This window comes from Pelodiscus sinensis, chromosome 3 (assembly GCF_049634645.1).
Source record: "Pelodiscus sinensis isolate JC-2024 chromosome 3, ASM4963464v1, whole genome shotgun sequence".
In the NCBI taxonomy this organism is placed as follows: Eukaryota; Metazoa; Chordata; order Testudines; family Trionychidae; genus Pelodiscus; species Pelodiscus sinensis.
The window spans coordinates 111,746,770-111,764,421 of record NC_134713.1 but is presented as its reverse complement, the minus strand read 5'-3'; the positions used below and the strand labels follow the sequence as shown (position 1 = coordinate 111,764,421).

The 17,652-nt window shown below is 41.3% G+C and overlaps 1 protein-coding gene across 16 annotated transcripts in view; it reads right to left on the bottom strand.

The window, feature by feature from the left end:
* The window catches only part of ARID1B (AT-rich interaction domain 1B), a 449,448-nt gene that overhangs the window by 6,599 nt on the left and 425,197 nt on the right, over positions 1-17,652 (bottom strand). For 9 of the 16 annotated variants that reach the window (XM_075924505.1, XM_075924502.1, XM_075924499.1 and 6 more), the window contains 6 exons: positions 10,712-10,850; positions 8,787-8,959; positions 8,091-8,241; positions 7,245-7,361; positions 4,488-4,584; positions 1,382-2,168 (listed from right to left, as the gene is read on the bottom strand). In XM_075924505.1, the coding sequence (XP_075780620.1) occupies positions 1,382-2,168; positions 4,488-4,584; positions 7,245-7,361; positions 8,091-8,241; positions 8,787-8,959; positions 10,712-10,850 (1,464 nt within the window). Of the gene's footprint in view, positions 1-1,381; positions 2,169-4,487; positions 4,637-7,244; positions 7,362-8,090; positions 8,242-8,786; positions 8,960-10,711; positions 10,851-17,652 lie in introns of those variants that run through there. The other 7 variants (XM_075924503.1, XM_075924509.1, XM_075924511.1 and 4 more) reach the window with 2 other exon arrangements.

The window sequence follows — 17,652 nt, the reverse complement described above, 5'->3', positions numbered from 1 at the left end:
CAGCAAGGGTTGTGAGGGTTTGAGCCAGCCCTGCATAGTGGGATCTAGGGAAGGAGTGACAAGGAGTCCTGTAGCACCTTATAGACTAACAGATGTACTAGAGCATAAGCTTTCGTGGGCAAAGACTCACTTCGTCAGATGGCGCTTTTGCAGATCCAGACTAACATGGCTACCTCTCTGATACTAAGGAAGAAGTGTTACCATCACCCCAATTCACTTCATCAGGCCACCTACTCGTCTGGAGCTGTGTGCTGGTGGCTACTCTCTTGCCCAACGGCTCTGCTGGCTGGGTAATGGGCAGCAGATGGGAGAATATCAGGGTTGCCCACTCTGAGGCACCACTAGCCTGAGGAGCAGTTGGCTCCATATTTCTGCTTTGGGTCTGGCCAGAGCCAGATGTGAGGGGAGCTGAGAGAAGAGGAGGTGGAGGGTAGAGCCCCCAGTACCGCCCCACTCTTGGGAAGACACTACAGTATGTGGGGGGAAGCCCAACTCCCTTGTATCCCCTCAACCCTGCCCATGGGCTCCAGATTCGGGAAGCTTGGGGTTTCAGCCCTGCTCTGCTTCAGCTCAGTGAGGCGGTGAGTGGGATGTGTGTGCATGTGTGCCAGGGCGCTGGGGCTTCAGGCCAACTCTGCTCCCAATTTCAGCCCAGGGGGTGGGACACTGAGGCTCATAACTTCAGCACTGCACCACTTCCAACTTCAGCCTCACACTGGAGGGGAGGTGGATGCTTGGGACTTCAGCCCTGCAAGGCTTGGGGCACTGGGTTCAGCAGCAGGACTCTAACATTACCTCTAACAGCACATTCCTGTGTGACACCTAAGATACTTCCAAGTGCATTTACCCTCCAGCCACAGAAAATGGGGACATTCTTATCCTGACTGGATATAAGGCTTGCCTCAAAAAATACAAGGCCATTTAATGAAGGTGGGCGAATGTAAGTAAACAATGCAGCAACAGTGTACTTTGGTATGCTTCCTGTGCCACAAGCAAAAACTTTGTTCAACTGATGGCTGTACTAACCATTCCACAGAGGGTAGCAGCTAACTCATGGCAACAGAGAGCCCCAAACTGCTTTAATCTTTAATACAAAGATAGATTGGTGGAGAGTATAGGATTCAGTATTCCATGCTCCTTTTATTCCCAGCTACTCACTGTCCCATATAACATTTGCTGAGCTGTATTTGACCTGGGGGATGACTACCCCTGCTGCATAGCTTTTGGTGCTACAATGTTTCCACAGATACAATCACATTACATTTATTTGAGTTAGCTTTCAAAGCAAGGTCATAAACTTAAAAGTGGAAAAATAAAATCAAAACTGAAACCAATTTTTTTTATTACTGTTTCTATATTTGAACCTTTGTTTGATGCTCACCAATATCTTTTGAGGTAATCTTTCGTCTTGGTTTTAAGACTGGTTGTGATGCTTCTACAGAGCCTGGAGGGAAAGTGATTTCTCGCCTAATTGGTGGGGGCTGGGGTGGAGGTCCTGTGACTTGTGACACTGGAACTGTGGGTATAACCTTCTGCATTTTCATAGAGGGTAGGAAAGGAGACTTGCTTGGAGACATACGATTCTCTAAAGAACGCTGGAAGGATGCTGGACTTGGAGCCCTAGAGATGTGGTTTGGCATTGAGGGAGGTGTCTGGTAGGACGACTGAGGAGGTCGAGTAATAGGCTGCATGGAGGCTGAGGATGCCATATAAGAAGGCTGTCGTTGATTGACATGAGAAGGCCACTGACTCTCGTGGTTTATCCTCTGGTCAGGTACCATCAGATCATCAGTGCGGTTCATCCCTGGATAGGGTGGGGCCTGTGCAGGGCCTCCAGGACCTTGCCTGTTCTGGTAAGGGTAAGGCATATCATTTCGTGTTGGCCACATGTTTTGCTGAGGACCTTCACTGGTGGACGATGACTGCATGGGGCCAATCATCTGCGGGGGTATTCCATGCTGCTGCATTTGTCCAGGGCCCTGCATCCTCTCCCTGTTGTAAGGATAAGGATACTGTCCCTGCATAGGCCTCCTGTCTGGCCCAGAATAAGTGTTGCTGTACTGGTTATACATATCTTGCTGCTGATTGCCATACTGCATGTTATACATATCCCCTTCATGGCGTTTTGCTGGAGGCCCATACATGCCATCCATATGACGCTTATAGTTCTGAAAAAGAATGTTTTAGAGAAAAATTTCAATCATATTAACAGTAAGGAATGATATTTAAGATGTCATTTTATCAAGTTACTGGGATCTTTACATTCCATGATATTAATATAAAGGTGAAATTTCAGATGAAGCATGTTACTCAGGAGGAGATAAAATAGCAATTTCATAATTATTTTTAAACAAAAGGTTTGTTCTCTTCCTATAATTCAAAACATATGAACGGTCAGAAAGCTCAATTTAAAAACTAAGGATTCTTAGGATTGGACAGGATGCTGCTTAAAGAGTCAGGTTATCAGTGCTATAGTGATGGTTAAGCCAGCCTGCATTTTAAGAGCCTACTTTGATGTGTTTATAAACTTATATTAAAAAAAAAATTACATCTGTCTAAAATCTCATTCTAGCTCTCAGTCCAGAGGTGAATATTTTTGCACGTTTGATAACATTGCTCACTTCGGTATATCTAGGCATGAAAGAAAATGATCATCAGCCAACATATTTTTTTTCAGGTTTTTTTAATGCTCCAACTACCAAAAAAAAAAAAAATCAACATCAAAACTTTTTAAAGTTTCAAACTTGTCACAAACCCAGTTTTCTTGGAAGACAAATTATGAAAGATTTCTAACATCCTAAGGCATGATGCTTCTGCAAGAGTGTGTCCGGGACACTGCAGTTTGTATTGGAGAATAAGTCACACAAAATAGGCCAGCTGGTGCAAAACACACCCATCTCAGTTATGTCTGGTGTCCCAAACCTCCACACATCCCTGCCAAGAAGACGAGTCCCTTTCCCCAACTCCTCAAACATGATTTCATGTGTGATTATTCCAGCCATTAAATTAAAACATTCTATTTAATTCTATACAGGTGTTTATACGGGACTCATCACTGCAGTGCTGGAATGCTTTCCAGTTGTACATTAAGTGACAAGACTAACATCAATCATGTATGGTTCAATCTGTGTCTCATCCTCCTTCCAAAGTAGGAAACTGTGGGTATGGTACAGTGTGTTGTTTCAATTGGGGTTGATATTTTGTTGTGAAATGTATTTGCTCTGTGTTTATGTTAGAGAAGGCAGGGTGAAGAACTGTGCCTTTCACTTGGCGTGGTAGGCAGAGAGGTTTGTTCCTGGGGAAGTTTGTTTCACAGTGAATGCTGTGAAGCAAAAAATGTGAATTAAATGTGAACTTTTTGAACACACGATCTATGGTAAACTCAAAGTCATGGCTCCCACACTAACCTTAACTCAGTCACATTGCATAATGTATACCAATGCACTAATTCTATCTTTGTGTATTATCGGTCAGATAGAATTGCTATGGGAACCATCAACTCTCATTTTCTGACTTTGGTGCACTAACCACTGAGTTGCATGAAAATTTTAATTTGCTACTGAGCTGTCAAACTATTTCAGAAAAAAAGGGTCCATGACCTACTTTAAATCTGACACATCTATGTCATATACTGGGGTCTGTGATATGAACTTTAATGCAAGCCACACAGAAAATCAGGCAGCATGTAAAAATTGTCTAACTTGCATCACAATTTTAAATTCAATGGTTATGTACAAATCCACTTAAACCTTGATCCTGCAACATTTATGGGCATATACTTAATTTAAAATGTGTGTATAATCCCACTTCAGTGGCACTTCTGATATGACTAAAGTTAAGCATTGATGTTTTTGCTGGACTGGAGTCTCAGTCAATCAGAAAACGTAGACAGAGAGTATAGATGTAAAAAGGAGCATAGCCCCGTTGTATGGGGGTCTTGATGGGAATGGATCTCAGTCATAACCCAATCCTTTGCCCGAACAAAAAGATAGGGAGGATCTCAGTATGGTAATTCAGCCATTAATTCCCACCCTACCTTTTGTCACACCACCACCATAACCTTAACTTTGTTCTCTAATTTGAGACATAATATACATATAGATCAAATTAATACATTATTAAGAGATTACTGGAAATGGATACCGAAAACAGGAAATGAGCTTTTATATTTTCTAATTAATGTTAGTTTGACTATGTATTTTTGCAAAGTTTTGGGAGTTCCCATCATTAATGAGGATCTTATTAACTCATTCCCTTGATACCGTAGTGTGGGGTATCACATGTGATTTGTGTTACTGATTTTTGTAATTTCTCTATGAAATCACCCCAGGCTATTAAAAATGCTGCTCCTCAGGGGGACCACAAAACAAACATGGAGTTTTTTGGCCCCAACATTTTGGAGACAGTATGAGAAAGAGAGAAACCCTGTGACATATTATAAAGAATATTTGGGGGCGGGAAATGATATTTACAAAATACATGTTTACCTGCTGCTGTGGATACATCCCAGGTTGATGTCCTCCATACGGTGGTTGTCCTGAAGGAGGTCCTTGCCCTGGATACTGCTGCCCATATGGTTCATGCCTAGAATGATGCATTCAAATCAGCACTTAGTACTGTGGGAACTTCCAAGCCACTGGAAAAATGAAATTGCTCTGATGATTCTACACCTTAAAGATGGCTGCCGCCACAAAACATTCTCTTTACCACACAACTTAATATCCATATCAAGACTCTTTGCAAGGTGATAGCAATTTAATTTTTAGAATGGATGGTGGCACCTTTTTGGGCATGTTGCCAAAGTTGCTGGACTTCCTACAAAGAAGTCAAGGAGAGGCAAATTAAGGAAGTCAGAAAACCCCCCTTTTGGAATGTGTGCATGACCTGCACAAAACTAAATTTCCTTGGATTCCAAGAGTCAGGAACTCTCATGTATTGCACTAATACAACATTCAGACTGGTGGTGGAAGTCAACCACAAGTATGTACCAGAAGGAATTAGTACACAGAATATAAAGAAATACAGCTGTAACAGCATGAAGGTGGTTATATATTCCAGTAAATAATGTATCTGACTTACAGCACAAAGAGGGTGGGTTCAAACTCTAAAGAGTTTTAAAGGGTCCCATCAAGAAACCCACTTTATGGAACATTAAAGACTCTACTGAACACAACAAATATTTAAAAAACTGGTTTCAACTGAATTTGTAATTTTCACTGGACCACAGTGGCAGAAAATGAGTTTGAGTAAAAAACTGTAATAAATATTTCAAGATGCTACACTTATGCACTGGAATTTTTAGTAAAAAACACTATGACAATTAAGCCCTTGTGTAAATAATGATTTCACAGGCTTCAAGGAGTAGTGAAATTAGTCCATTGCTGTGGTTTTTCCAACAGGCTAGAGGCAGAAGAAGGGCTGCCTAGGACATATTGAAAATAACATAGGACAGGATTAATTCAGCTGCTTGCGGTAGACAATGTGTGTTTGTGTGTCCCTAATGGTGCCAGTCATCTGGCTCAGGCTGCTGCCGCTGCACCTTGTCCAGCCAAACAATGGAGAAGCTGGCAGGGGTGCTGACAATGTGTATTAATCAGGAGCCCTGGTCCACCCCAGAGAAGCCTCTGGCAGGCCTGGGTGAAACACTATAGAAACTGAGGCCAGAATCCACTACTAGGGGCATGAGCCAAGGGTAAGGAGGCTTGTCCAGCAGGGAACTAGAGGTGTTGAGTGGTGCCCTGACCCAGTGATGGGGTGTGTGGGGAGGGTGGGGGGACTCTGCAATGTGTGGGGCTTGATGGGAATGGATCCCAGTCTTAACCCAATCCCCGGCCAGGGCTCTCTCACACACCTGCTTGTGTTCTAAGCAGCGGATCCCAGTCCCAGTGCCCACTGTGTCTCTCCCATGCCTGCTGGTGACTGATCTGGGGTGGACCAGGGCAGGACTTCTAACAGCTGTGGGATGTCACTGTCACTTCACGTCCCTACTCGCTGGCCAGTCAGGAAGCAGCCACGATGGCTGGGGCTAGAGCTGTGGTGGGATGACCACTTCTGTCTCCCTACTGTTAGGAATATCACAGCTGAACCTCTCCTGTGAAATGCCAACACTCACCCTTGATAGTGATGATATTACTTTAAAACCAGCAATTTACATATGGCCTCAATGATGACATATTGTTCTTTTTTTTTTTTTTTTTTTTTTTAAAGGAACAGTACAATTATTGAATGACTGTGGCATAAAGTAGAGAGTTAAAGTTACACACTTACCTGTGGCATTTCCTGTTTTTTGAGTGCTTAACTGGGCACACTCATACATTTTTTAAAAATGAAACAGAACATCACCAGAAGGGAAATATATGGAAAGCAACAAGGATGATAAATACTTGGTGCTCATGGCGGATAGCAAAGTGGCTATTAGTTTGCAGTAGGATACAATAACACAACAAAAAATTAACCTCAGTTTGGGCAGTGTACACAAAACCGTCCTGTCACAAACCAAGATAGTAGCAGTCCCTTTCCCTACAACACAAAAGAGACCCCACTTGGAATTTTGAGTGCGGTTCTGGACACCAAAATACAATCCAGGGTGATACAGGAAAGAGGAGGAAAGACGATTGAAGGGCTGCAGAATTTGACTTCTTAGAAAGAATTAAAAGAACTAATGTCTGACTTTCAAAGACGCTGAACACCTCAGCTCTCACTGATTGTTATAGGCATAATAGGCGATCAATATCTCTGAAAATCAGGCCAGCCAGAGAGGTTATCTAAGCAACGTCAAAAGAACCACCTAACTGATAGGAATTGTCTTCGGTTGTCTGAGGTAATATAATAGAGTAATGAGATGAAACTGGGCAAAGGAAAATGGGGGCTATATATCATGAAATGCTCTGTAAGTGTTAGTGTTACTTAGACTATAGCATGGCCACTGCCTGAGCCTAAAAGTTTGTGTTCACCTCAAAATTTGAATAATTTAAAAGTACAATGGATAATTTGAGATATCATACTGTACACCATATATTGGCATAAGGCTGTTTTCCTTTTCTAATATCTATAGTTCTATGGAAATACAAAATCAAAGAGCTCTTCCAACCCCCAAAAAACAACCTAATGGAAAAATCTCTATAGGAACACACACATAATGCACCAAGCTGCTGACTATTCTGTTTGCACTAAATCAGTAGTTTCTAGAATTTAGGATTATCTGGATTATTGCAGATATTATAAAGAGAGAAATCAATGTTCACCTCTGCTGGCCAGGGTAACGATTAGGAGAGTACATGCTTGGGTCACTGTTTGAAGGCACCATGTTGCTCTGACCAGGTGGTCCCATACTGCCTTCAGGACCCAGCCCATGATCCGACCTAAAAATGACAAAGGAAACCTCATTCTGTAAAAAGCACTTATTCTCCAAAATCGCCAAATCAATAAAATTTAGGGAAAGAATTCTTCTGGCCTGAGACCTTCATTTGGCACCTTCAATCTGCCTGACAACCCAGCAAAAGTATAGCTTTTGTTGATATTCTACACTAGTGCTTCAGCCTAGGATTGTGAAAACTAACCTACTATTGACCTAGGAGTCCCATACTGTGCACTGCATTGGCTGCCATCAGGAAATGAAGCAAAACTGTACAACTAATTGAGGATAGTGGTGAGAAAAAGACTTTCTACAACTCTAGCTTGCAAAACACTGCAAAACTCAGCATACCCTAATACTCCTAAGCTTCTCTGACTGCTCCCAATGCTCAGACATCAGTGAAAAAAAATCAACACCTTCCATGTAGGTATGAACAGGATAAAAGGACTAACAAAAGTGCTACTTTAGCAAGCCACAGCACAACACGACATCTTGTCAAAAGCATCAGTCAAGCAGACCCACTTTCTAAACAGCTGTAGATTGAGTGACTTCTGAAGTGTGACAATGCTGTCCTTATTAATTTCTGCAAAGAGCTAGATTCTCTCATTACCTGTGACTTGACTCCCAGTGATTTAGTAAGCAGCTGCAAGAAGTCAGGACTTCTAGGTTCTCTATAATGGGGTAATTGAGTACACTACAAGATTATTTCCATTAACTTTGCTGAAGATTGACTCACCTCCTGTCATAGCCACTTCCGTAAGAGAACTGTTGCCGCTGGCTCATGCTCATGGTGGACATTGCTCCAGATGGAGTTTGGTTATAAATATCCTGTATTCCACTATTGGGCATTTGTCCAGGGGTCATGAAGGGCTCACTGCTTCCAGGCACTGCAATAAGAAGTAAAAACAGAAGAAGTGAAAATTAAAGATTTTATTTTTGATGTTCAAAGATAACGGACCTTGGAAGTTTAAATGACAAAGCTGAAGTTTCATAGCTTATTCTGAATTTAGCCCTACTGTGTAGGCATGCCCTGAGTGAACTGCACCTGGTGACTGAGTTAGTTTTAGTGTTATTTTCATTTTAACTTTCTAAAACACTAAACTTTTATTTATGTCGCACCTTTTAGCACAAGATCTCAAAATGTCTAACAAATATTAGCTAATTATCCCTTGCAACACTTCTGTGTGCTATGCAGTTAAGTATACCTAATGTACAGGAGCATAAATTTTGAGAGTGGGGAAAATGACCAGAGAAGACTGAGATATGGTTGCACTTCTTTTGTTGCTCTGGAGAGATATGATTTTGCTGATGGCAAGGATGGGAGGGTATGTAAAGAGACAGGGAGATCATGTACTCTAAACACACCTGGCAAACCAAAATTTCTTGGATGAAACTAGGGAAGAACACATGGAGACTACCGCTTAGTAGATACCTTTTCTTATACCACCAAAAGGATCCTTATTCGGTTCATAGGGCATCCTTCCCATCATGTCTGACATGTTCATCCCCTGCTGGTATGGTGCATTTGGCGTCATGGAGTTTCGCTTCGGGAATGCTGAATCACTTATATCAGAAAAGGGATCGTGCACACTAACTGCACTGTTTCTAAATGAACAGACAAAATGGAGGTATTAATGTCATAGGAACATGTGAGAAATTGTGATACCAGACCAGACCAGACTATCATCCATCTAGCATAGAATCTAGTCTTTGCTAGTGGCCAGCACCAGATGCTTCAGAGAAACGGGTAAGAAATGTTATAATAGACAATTATGGAACAACCTGCCCACAGGAAAAGTTTCTTCCTGCCCCTGGCTTTTCCTTAAGCATGAGGGATTTTTTTTAATCCAATCTAATGTAACTGTTCCATTAGTCACATAAAGCCCTTACCTTTTTGGAATCCAGATAAACTGTTTGCCTCAACACCCCAAAGCAATGAGTTTCACAGGTTAATTATGTATTGTGTCAAAAAGGTATTTCCTTTTATCGGTTTTAAATAGATTATTTTTCAGTTTCACTGAGTATCCCCTTGTTCTCATATTCCAAGAAAGAATAAACAGCAGCACTTGATTTACCTTTTCAATACCGTTCAATATTATGGAGTGACAGTAACCTTTGTGGATTCAGCTAGCTTTATTATAAAGCCCTTATAAACATGACTTGAAAAACTGAGTTGCTCTGAGAACTGCCACATTTATTCTGAAGGCAAAGGAGAATGTTTTTTTACAAATGGGAAAAAACATTAATCAAACTCGTTGAAAAAGAGGTAATTTAAAAAGGTCTGCTGCTACCCCATGTATCTCTCCACATAGCTCTCTTTGAAAACTTGTGCACTGATTACAGTAGACAAGAGACTGTAATTAAGCAAAGTTGTGAATGATTTTGTTGTGGATAGTCTGGTGCTCAATCTGCTCTCACTGATATTATTGAGAGTTTTTCCATCATACACTTTATGATAGAAGGATACGACACTCTGTGTGCACAAGAACAGTGTCCTTGGCTAGCTGATTGATGCTTAATAAAAAACAAAACAAAACACAAGAGTCCTTTCCTATGAACAAAACAGTTACCAGTTAGTTAATAACTAAAGCTATGTCTACACTACAGGGAAAAATCAGAAAAAGAGACGCAAATTGCAAACTGCAATTTGTGTATTTTTTTCTGCTTTTCTTCCAAAAGAGGCTTTTCCAACAATTGGCCCGTCTACACCCTCTTTTGGAACATCCCTCCTCCCTCGTGAAACAAGGCTTACAGGGATGCCAAAAAAAGTGTCTGTTTTTCCGAATTTTTTTTCAGAAAAGCAAATGCATTCCTTGGACACAGCAGAGCTTGTCTGGGATACGGTATCCCGGAAAAGCTCTGCAGTGTAGACATAGCCTAACAGAATTCTCCCTGTAGCTCAGGGGCAGGAGACTATGTTTAGAGGTAAAGGACCAGGGTTATAGTTCTTGCTCTGCACATATATGTGGTTTATGATGGAAAGGGTCATTATAGAGATGATCATGATTTCACATTTAACTTAGAAAAATCCCCATGTTCTCAAGTTTTAAGGCTGTAGTATCACTGACAACTGAAATATTCAGTATCAGCTCAGGAATTCTCCCTCTCCTCCCCCTCCCCACACAAATGCACTTTATTATGGGAGTAGAAGGCAGAGTCCTGATGACAACAGCTGCTGCAACTGTTGTAGAGCAAGATGTTCTGATGCTAAATGACCATGTAAAGATGCCCTTAGAAAGAACAAACAGAACTCCGGAATGCTGCTTTTCCTTATACTGTGACACACATGATGGATCACTGTTCCTACTCTATGTGGCAAGCAAAGTGAGATTGAACAAAGCAATGAGTTTCCAATACCTGCCGCCCTGCATGGGCGTCATCTGTCCATGAGGTGTTGATGCTGGTGTTGGAGGCTTCAAGTCGCCTGGCACTTCTGTCATGGAATTACTACCAGTAGACTGGGGAGTTTGGGGACCTTGTAGGGAACCAGAATTAGCTGGTAGATTTAAAATAAATAATAAATATTAGATATAACAAGAAAAAAAAAACCAGGTAAGCAGCAGTCATCAAGAAGAGAGTTATTTTAAAATGAGTCTGCTACTCTGCTTACAAACCACGTAGTTCAGCGTGTCAGGCTTCCTGTGCCTCCCCTGAGAATTCAGTGCTGTATCACCTCCCATCTTTTCTAAAATTGTGAATTTGCCTAAAGCAACATGAATGGAAATCAGCTAGGCAAAGGGGGACCTTTATTTTAAATAATAGGAAAGAGATGCAAAGTCTGTAGTTTATGTCAGTGTAACTTGCACCCTAGTTACACTGACATAACTTCATCATATAATCAGTACCACAATACAAACGTTGATATCTCAATGTTCAAACTGAAGGATTACTTTACTAACTCAAACTGATGTATAAACACAACATCAGGATAACTTCACAATTTCATCTACCTCTGAAATACATCTCAGAGGTGAAATGTGGCAACCAGTTAACACTGAAGGGCAATCGTATAAGCCTATAAGATAGGATGACAAGAATATTCTACCAAAACCAGAATCTGAACAAGACACTGTGGTTAACATCTTGTAAAAATAGCAACAGAATGTTTAACAAGTGGTTCGGACCTTGGTTTTTACACATCATTCAGACATGGCCACTGAAAGTGGAACATACTTCAATAGGCCTCAGCTCTTGAAAAAATGACATAGGTAAAGCAATCTGCAAAGTACAGTATGAAAGGACATTGACTTTTTTGCTTCCATTTTGCACTTTCATAGCTGGTATTCTGCACATATATTTCTCTTGCCCCCAATGAACCATTTGTTTCCAGGAAAAGGCATGCCCATGCTTAGTGTGTATGTCTATATCAGGTAACTCTGCAAGACCACCCATTTCATCTGCAGCTGCACTTGTAACTGAGATCTCAGTGAGGGATAGAGAGCATCCGCACTGCTGGCAGGCTTTCACCTTCTGAAATGGCTATATTTTTACTATAATTACAACAAAAGGGAGAGAGAATTCTCTGAAGAGTTCTATCCCAATGAGAACAGTTATATATGGCCCACTTAACTGAATATATTATACAATGCTGATGATGGAATATATTCACAGTGTACCTTTTAAGGAAGCCTACAGATATCCATTGGCATATTCACTGCATGTGATATTAGAATATATTCCCAACGAATTTTGTTTTAGAAATCTGATGGGTAAGATTACATAATCCATTTATAAGATTTGGTTCAGATTTACCCATGCCCTCCATCCTCACGACCCCTACTGACTTCAGTGGGAGTACCATTTGAGAGAGGAGCTGTGGGATAAAATCTTTTAATGAAACTTCTGTAAACAAAGATTTGCCAAAAGGAAAATTACAGAGTTTGAGAATATTTAGAAAAAAAAATTCTTAGCCTTAACTTTGCATTTCTTGGATTGTTTCCCTTAGCTAGGTAGAGTCTATCATGTAAACTCTTTTTAGTGCCTGGCTTGCCTCCATGTGCTCAATGACTAAATGACAAAAATGTGGACATTGCTGCTAAAATGAAAAATCCAGCAGGCAGGAAGGGTTAATCTGTTCTGATTTCCAGGAAGGGACAGAGGATCAGAGTTGGCCCCAAATCTTAGGAATCACATCATCTTGATGGATGCAGGTCACTCTTTTCTTGGAGGATGCCTTCCTTCTGTTTGCTTCATTCACATCTATACTGCATCTTGCCAGTATCTGGAAATCATTCCTGCTCCTGAAATATCAGAATCTTTGCGAAGCTTGCTTTGTTAGTCCTAACGGGGCTATCCTTGGTCTTGTTTCCTGACTGTTTTTGGTGTATGCCCATATAAGTAATGAAGTTCCAAAATCTTTAAAAAATCATTTACCACATTCATACATTAAGAAAGCCAAAACACAACACAAAACTCATGCTTCGCAACAGCCTCACCTACCCCCCGCCGCCTGCTGCTGCTGCCTCTGATAGAGGCAGCATCGGGGGGAAGGAGGTGGCACAGCGGAGACCGTGTGTGTGTGAGGGAACTGGCTTTTAAGCTGGCTCCTCCCCAACACCGGCTTCTGTTCCTCCCACTCCCTTGCTGCCTTTGATACAGAGGCAGCAAGGAGGGTGGGGAAGTGAGTAGTTGACTAGCCAATAAGAATAGGCTTATCGGGGAGTTGACCACTCAACTACTCACTCACATCCCTAGGCAGAAGCCATCTTAAAAGCCGGTTCCCCCTGAACACCGGCTTGCACAAAGCTGCCAGCCCTCCTGCGCTGCTGCCTCTGATAGAGCAGCAGCAGCAGGAGGTTGAGGGGCAGGTTGGAGCTGGTACATGTGGAAAGCCAGCTCCCTGTGCATTGGCTTCCACGGAGCTGCCTGCCCCAATGCCTCTCCTTTAAGCCAGCTCCCCACAAGCATCAGCTCCTGCCTACTCCGAGTGTTGTGTAACTGCTAAAAATTTCATCTGTTACATGTTTACACAAATACACGTATTTTAACTAACCCTAACATTTAAATAATAATACTAATGAAAGTTACCACGTACATACACAACAAACTCTGACTACATCAAAGAAGTTGAGTGATTTAGTTTCTGTATCTCCCCCCCACACACACACCTTACATCTCAAGGTATCCACTGCCACAAAGCAAATTCCTCATTACTTCACTGAAAAGTGCAAGAAACACAAACCATTTCTGAGTTAAGCTATATGGATCTTAGAATCAATATATTAGAACCAGGTAAGCATCCTAGCATGGCCCCATGCTATTTACTATAAAATACAAAATTGCCTCAGCCGATAAATTTCAAGCTTTTCTCATGATGGACCATTAAGTGCCAATTAATTTTTTCCCTAACCCACCCCAGGCAAGAAGAACTTAATTCAGACTTAAAAAATAATGCTGACAGCAGTTAAACTATATTTGCAGTATTTATGAGTTGCATAAATACACCATATTTTTATTATAAAATAATAATAATCTGTTTTATAGTATTTCCTTATATAAAACATGTTTGACTGAAAAAATCATAAAGCAAAATGAGTCATCCAGCTGTGAACTTATAAGTCAAATTTCTACCTGCTGGCTGATTCTTTTTTTTTTTAAAGAATGGTAATAAACAGCTGAAAAATGTGTTGTACAATAGAAATGCACAGAGAATGTAAGCTTCCCGAAACTACTTTGTCAATGTGCTTAAATTAGAGATGTGAGAGTATTTCAGTCTCTGTGCCTGTTAGGTCACAGATTACCTATAAGGACAAAAGTGTGCGTAACATGGATCCAGAGCCATTAGGAAACAGAAAACAGCAACTGGTAGGCTACTGAACAGTTAATCTCTGGTTTTGGAACAGTGCTGGTATACAAAACACATTTTTCAAGGCAGAAAAACCTAAGCTCTTTACTCAAAACAATGGTTAGTAATGAAAAAGCAGATAGAATTGCCTGTTGTTAAGGATGCCCGACACTTCACATTATTGTAAGACCCCTGTTTCCAGTAGGGTTGTAAAATCCCATTTAATTGGTTAACCAATTAAAGAAGGGCGAGCAGGAAGGGGGTGGCTCCATTTCGGCTGGGACAACCTCCCCACCTGCTGCCCTACATCCCCTTCCCCAGCTGCAGGTAGGGGCTGCTCCAGCTGGGATATTGGCAGGGTCAGCCCACAACATGTTGGCACTTGAAGCAGGGAGCTCAAATGATGCCCCCACGCCCCCTCGCTTGGGCCAAAACTTTGAAAGGTCTCAATTCTGCCACATTCCTGTTCTACTCCTCTCATGGTACTGTAGAGAGAATACATATGCACCAACAGCAGACACAATTTTCTACACTCTGGGTCCTAGTGGCACCCCTCCTCACCCCCAGTCTGGTACCTGAGGCAGCCGCCTCAGTTCACCTCATGGTAAGGCCAGCCCTGGATATGGGAACAGACCATGCCTGCTGTGAGCCAGAGCATACCAGCTGGAGCAGACCTGGCCTGTGGGGTGCCCTCGCTCGTCACAAGCAGGGGCTGCTCTGGAGCAGCCCCTGTCCACAGTGGCCCCCCTGCAGGGGGGCTGCTCCAGCCCTACCCGTTAACCTTAACTGGTAAGCCTCACCCATTAAGGATGAGGTTTACCTGTTCAGTCTTCACATCCCTAGTTGCAGCAGCTTATAATGTTGTCAAACTGTAACCCTTTGGGCTGAAATTTTCCAGACCAGGTATCTGATTCAGGATGAATATTTTGTTTGGCAAGTTTCAGTCAAAATGATTTAGTTGTTTCTGGGAATAAAGCTGAGGGAAAAGACATACTTTTACCCATTTAAAAATCTGGCAAGTATCTGTTCCTGCCTATGTTACAGTCAAGTCATTTAAACCAAACTTTTCCACAGATCACTCATAGTATTCTTCATTTACTTGATGTGAGAACCTGTGGTCTGGTTTGCAGAAGTGTTGAGGATTCATGATTGGTACTTCAGTCAATGGGAGCTGTGCTTTGAATATATTAAGTACTGTAGAATGCTAAATACTTTGAAAAAAATCAAGGCCCTAGGAGTCTTAAATTACGCTCCCCAGATTAGTGGATACTTTTGACCATGATCTCTCTGTGTTTCAATTCCTCTCTGTAGAATGGGATAACACCCTCTTGGCACACAGGGGTTTTGTGAAGACAAATTAATTGAGGTTTGTGAAGCACTCAAATATTATACTGATGAGCAACACAAAAACGCTTATGAGGAAATTAATAATTTTGTATTCAAAGCAGTAAATAAGGCCTAAGGCTATACAGTGAACAAAATTCTGAACTGGAGAAGAAAACAAAATATTGAATAGCCGCTTACTTAAAGATCAATGTCCTTTTTTGCACACTGAATGAGGAATGGGTGCTTTGGAAAAAACAGTATGATCTTGTAATTAAAGACTGCACCATATTTCATACATACAAGGGGTCTGACCTAAGACTGCACATCAGCTTAACTCTGGCATTTCCTAACTTCTGAGTGTTTGACCGACACTAAAATAATGTTTTCTGAACACAGTTTTTGTATGTTATCTATATACACAATGCAAAAACACAGGTTACTTACTGGCTGCGTCTAGATTGGCATGATTTTCCGGAAATGCTTTTAACGGAAAAGTTTTCCTTTAAAAGCATATTCGGAACAGAGTGTCTAGGTTGGCAGGGACGCTTTTCCGCAAGCACTTTTTGCGGAAAAGCGTCCGTGCCAATCTAGACGCGCTTTTCCGCAAAAAAGCCCCAATCGCCATTTTTGCGATCGGGGCTTTTTTGTGGAAAAAAAATCTGAGCTGTCTACACTGGCTTTTGCCTGAACGGGAGCAGGATAGTATTTCCGCAAGAAGCACTGATTTCTTACAGTAGGAAGTCAGTGTTCTTGCGGAAATTCAAGTGGCCAGTGTAGACAGCTGGCAAGTTTTTCCAGAAAAGCGGCTGATTTTCCAGAAAAACTGGCCAGTCTAGACATAGCCATTATGTATACTGAGAGTACTGTTCAACATGCCCTATGTGCTGTGAAAATGACCAGAAGGTATGGTCTCACATGTATGTTTACATAGCCTGTTAACATATGATTACGCATATTATATCATTAATTATACTTTTCCAGCTAGAAATAATGAAATGGAATGCTTTTTTCTGTGTGTGTCAAAGCTTCTACCTGCTCCTCCTTTAAATCTCGCCTTGCATCCCACTTTTGTTTAGATTTTCAATGTTATGCTATTTTCTTACACTGTCTATATCCATCCATGTAGCTTAACTTTTTTTCTATTGTAACAGTTTAAGTTGACTGTAAACTTCTTAAAATAGGGACCTCGTCTTGTTTCTTTGTCAAGTCCTACATAAGCACTCAGCACTATAAAATAACAACAACATCCACAGAGAATTAAAAAAAAGGAAACAGACAATTATTTGAAGTGTCTAAGCTGTGATATGGTTTTGCATACAAAACCATGCAGATGACCTGGGGATGGCTAGAAAAATACTACTCTATGTCTACTCAGCTAGTGTAATGTGATTTTTCAATCTACAAAAAAAAAAAAAAAAAAAAAAAAAAAAATCTGAGCAACACCTGCCTTATAGGTGCCACCACAGATTTTGTTAAAAATTGAAAGAAAATTGTGTGAAAGCAACATTTTTCATCATGGCACCTTTCACAGCCTCCTATATGGACTAATTTGCTGCTAGCTGCATGAAATTAGCACCTCAGTGGCTGTTTCTTAAAAGGCCTGAATACCTAGGGAGTGTGGTTTCAGGAAAGACCCTTTATTTACAGTAGTTCAAATGTGCAGTTAATAAAAATAGAAAAAAATCCTCCCCTTGCCAGAATTATTTTTCCTTCAAGGAAAAAAATGAATGCAACCTCTTGAAACTTCATTACTATGAGGCCTGACATGCTCTCTAGGATATCCCTACCTTTTGCCAGAAGCTACAAATGTATACGCTAAAGTAAACAATGAAAAGGTTACTGAAGGTTAAGTACATTCACATACTTCAGACTGAACAGCCAGACACCACGCTGGGAAGATAATTTACACAGCATGAACCCAGTGCCCTAATTCTGACTGGGGGGGTGGGGAGAGGGGAATGGGGAGGGGAGAGTTAGCCAGATATGCCACAGGTCTACAGTGAACAGAGGTCAATCAGAGGGCACTTTTATTTATAACCCAGACCCTTTTCTCATTTATCTTCCACTGGGGATTCCCTGGTTGGCTACATGACAGGTTTTGTGACATCACCTGTCAGCTAATAATAGAAATTCAGTCAGCCACCTGCCAGTAAAGATGGATGGGTTTTTGGTTACAAACTTACTAATT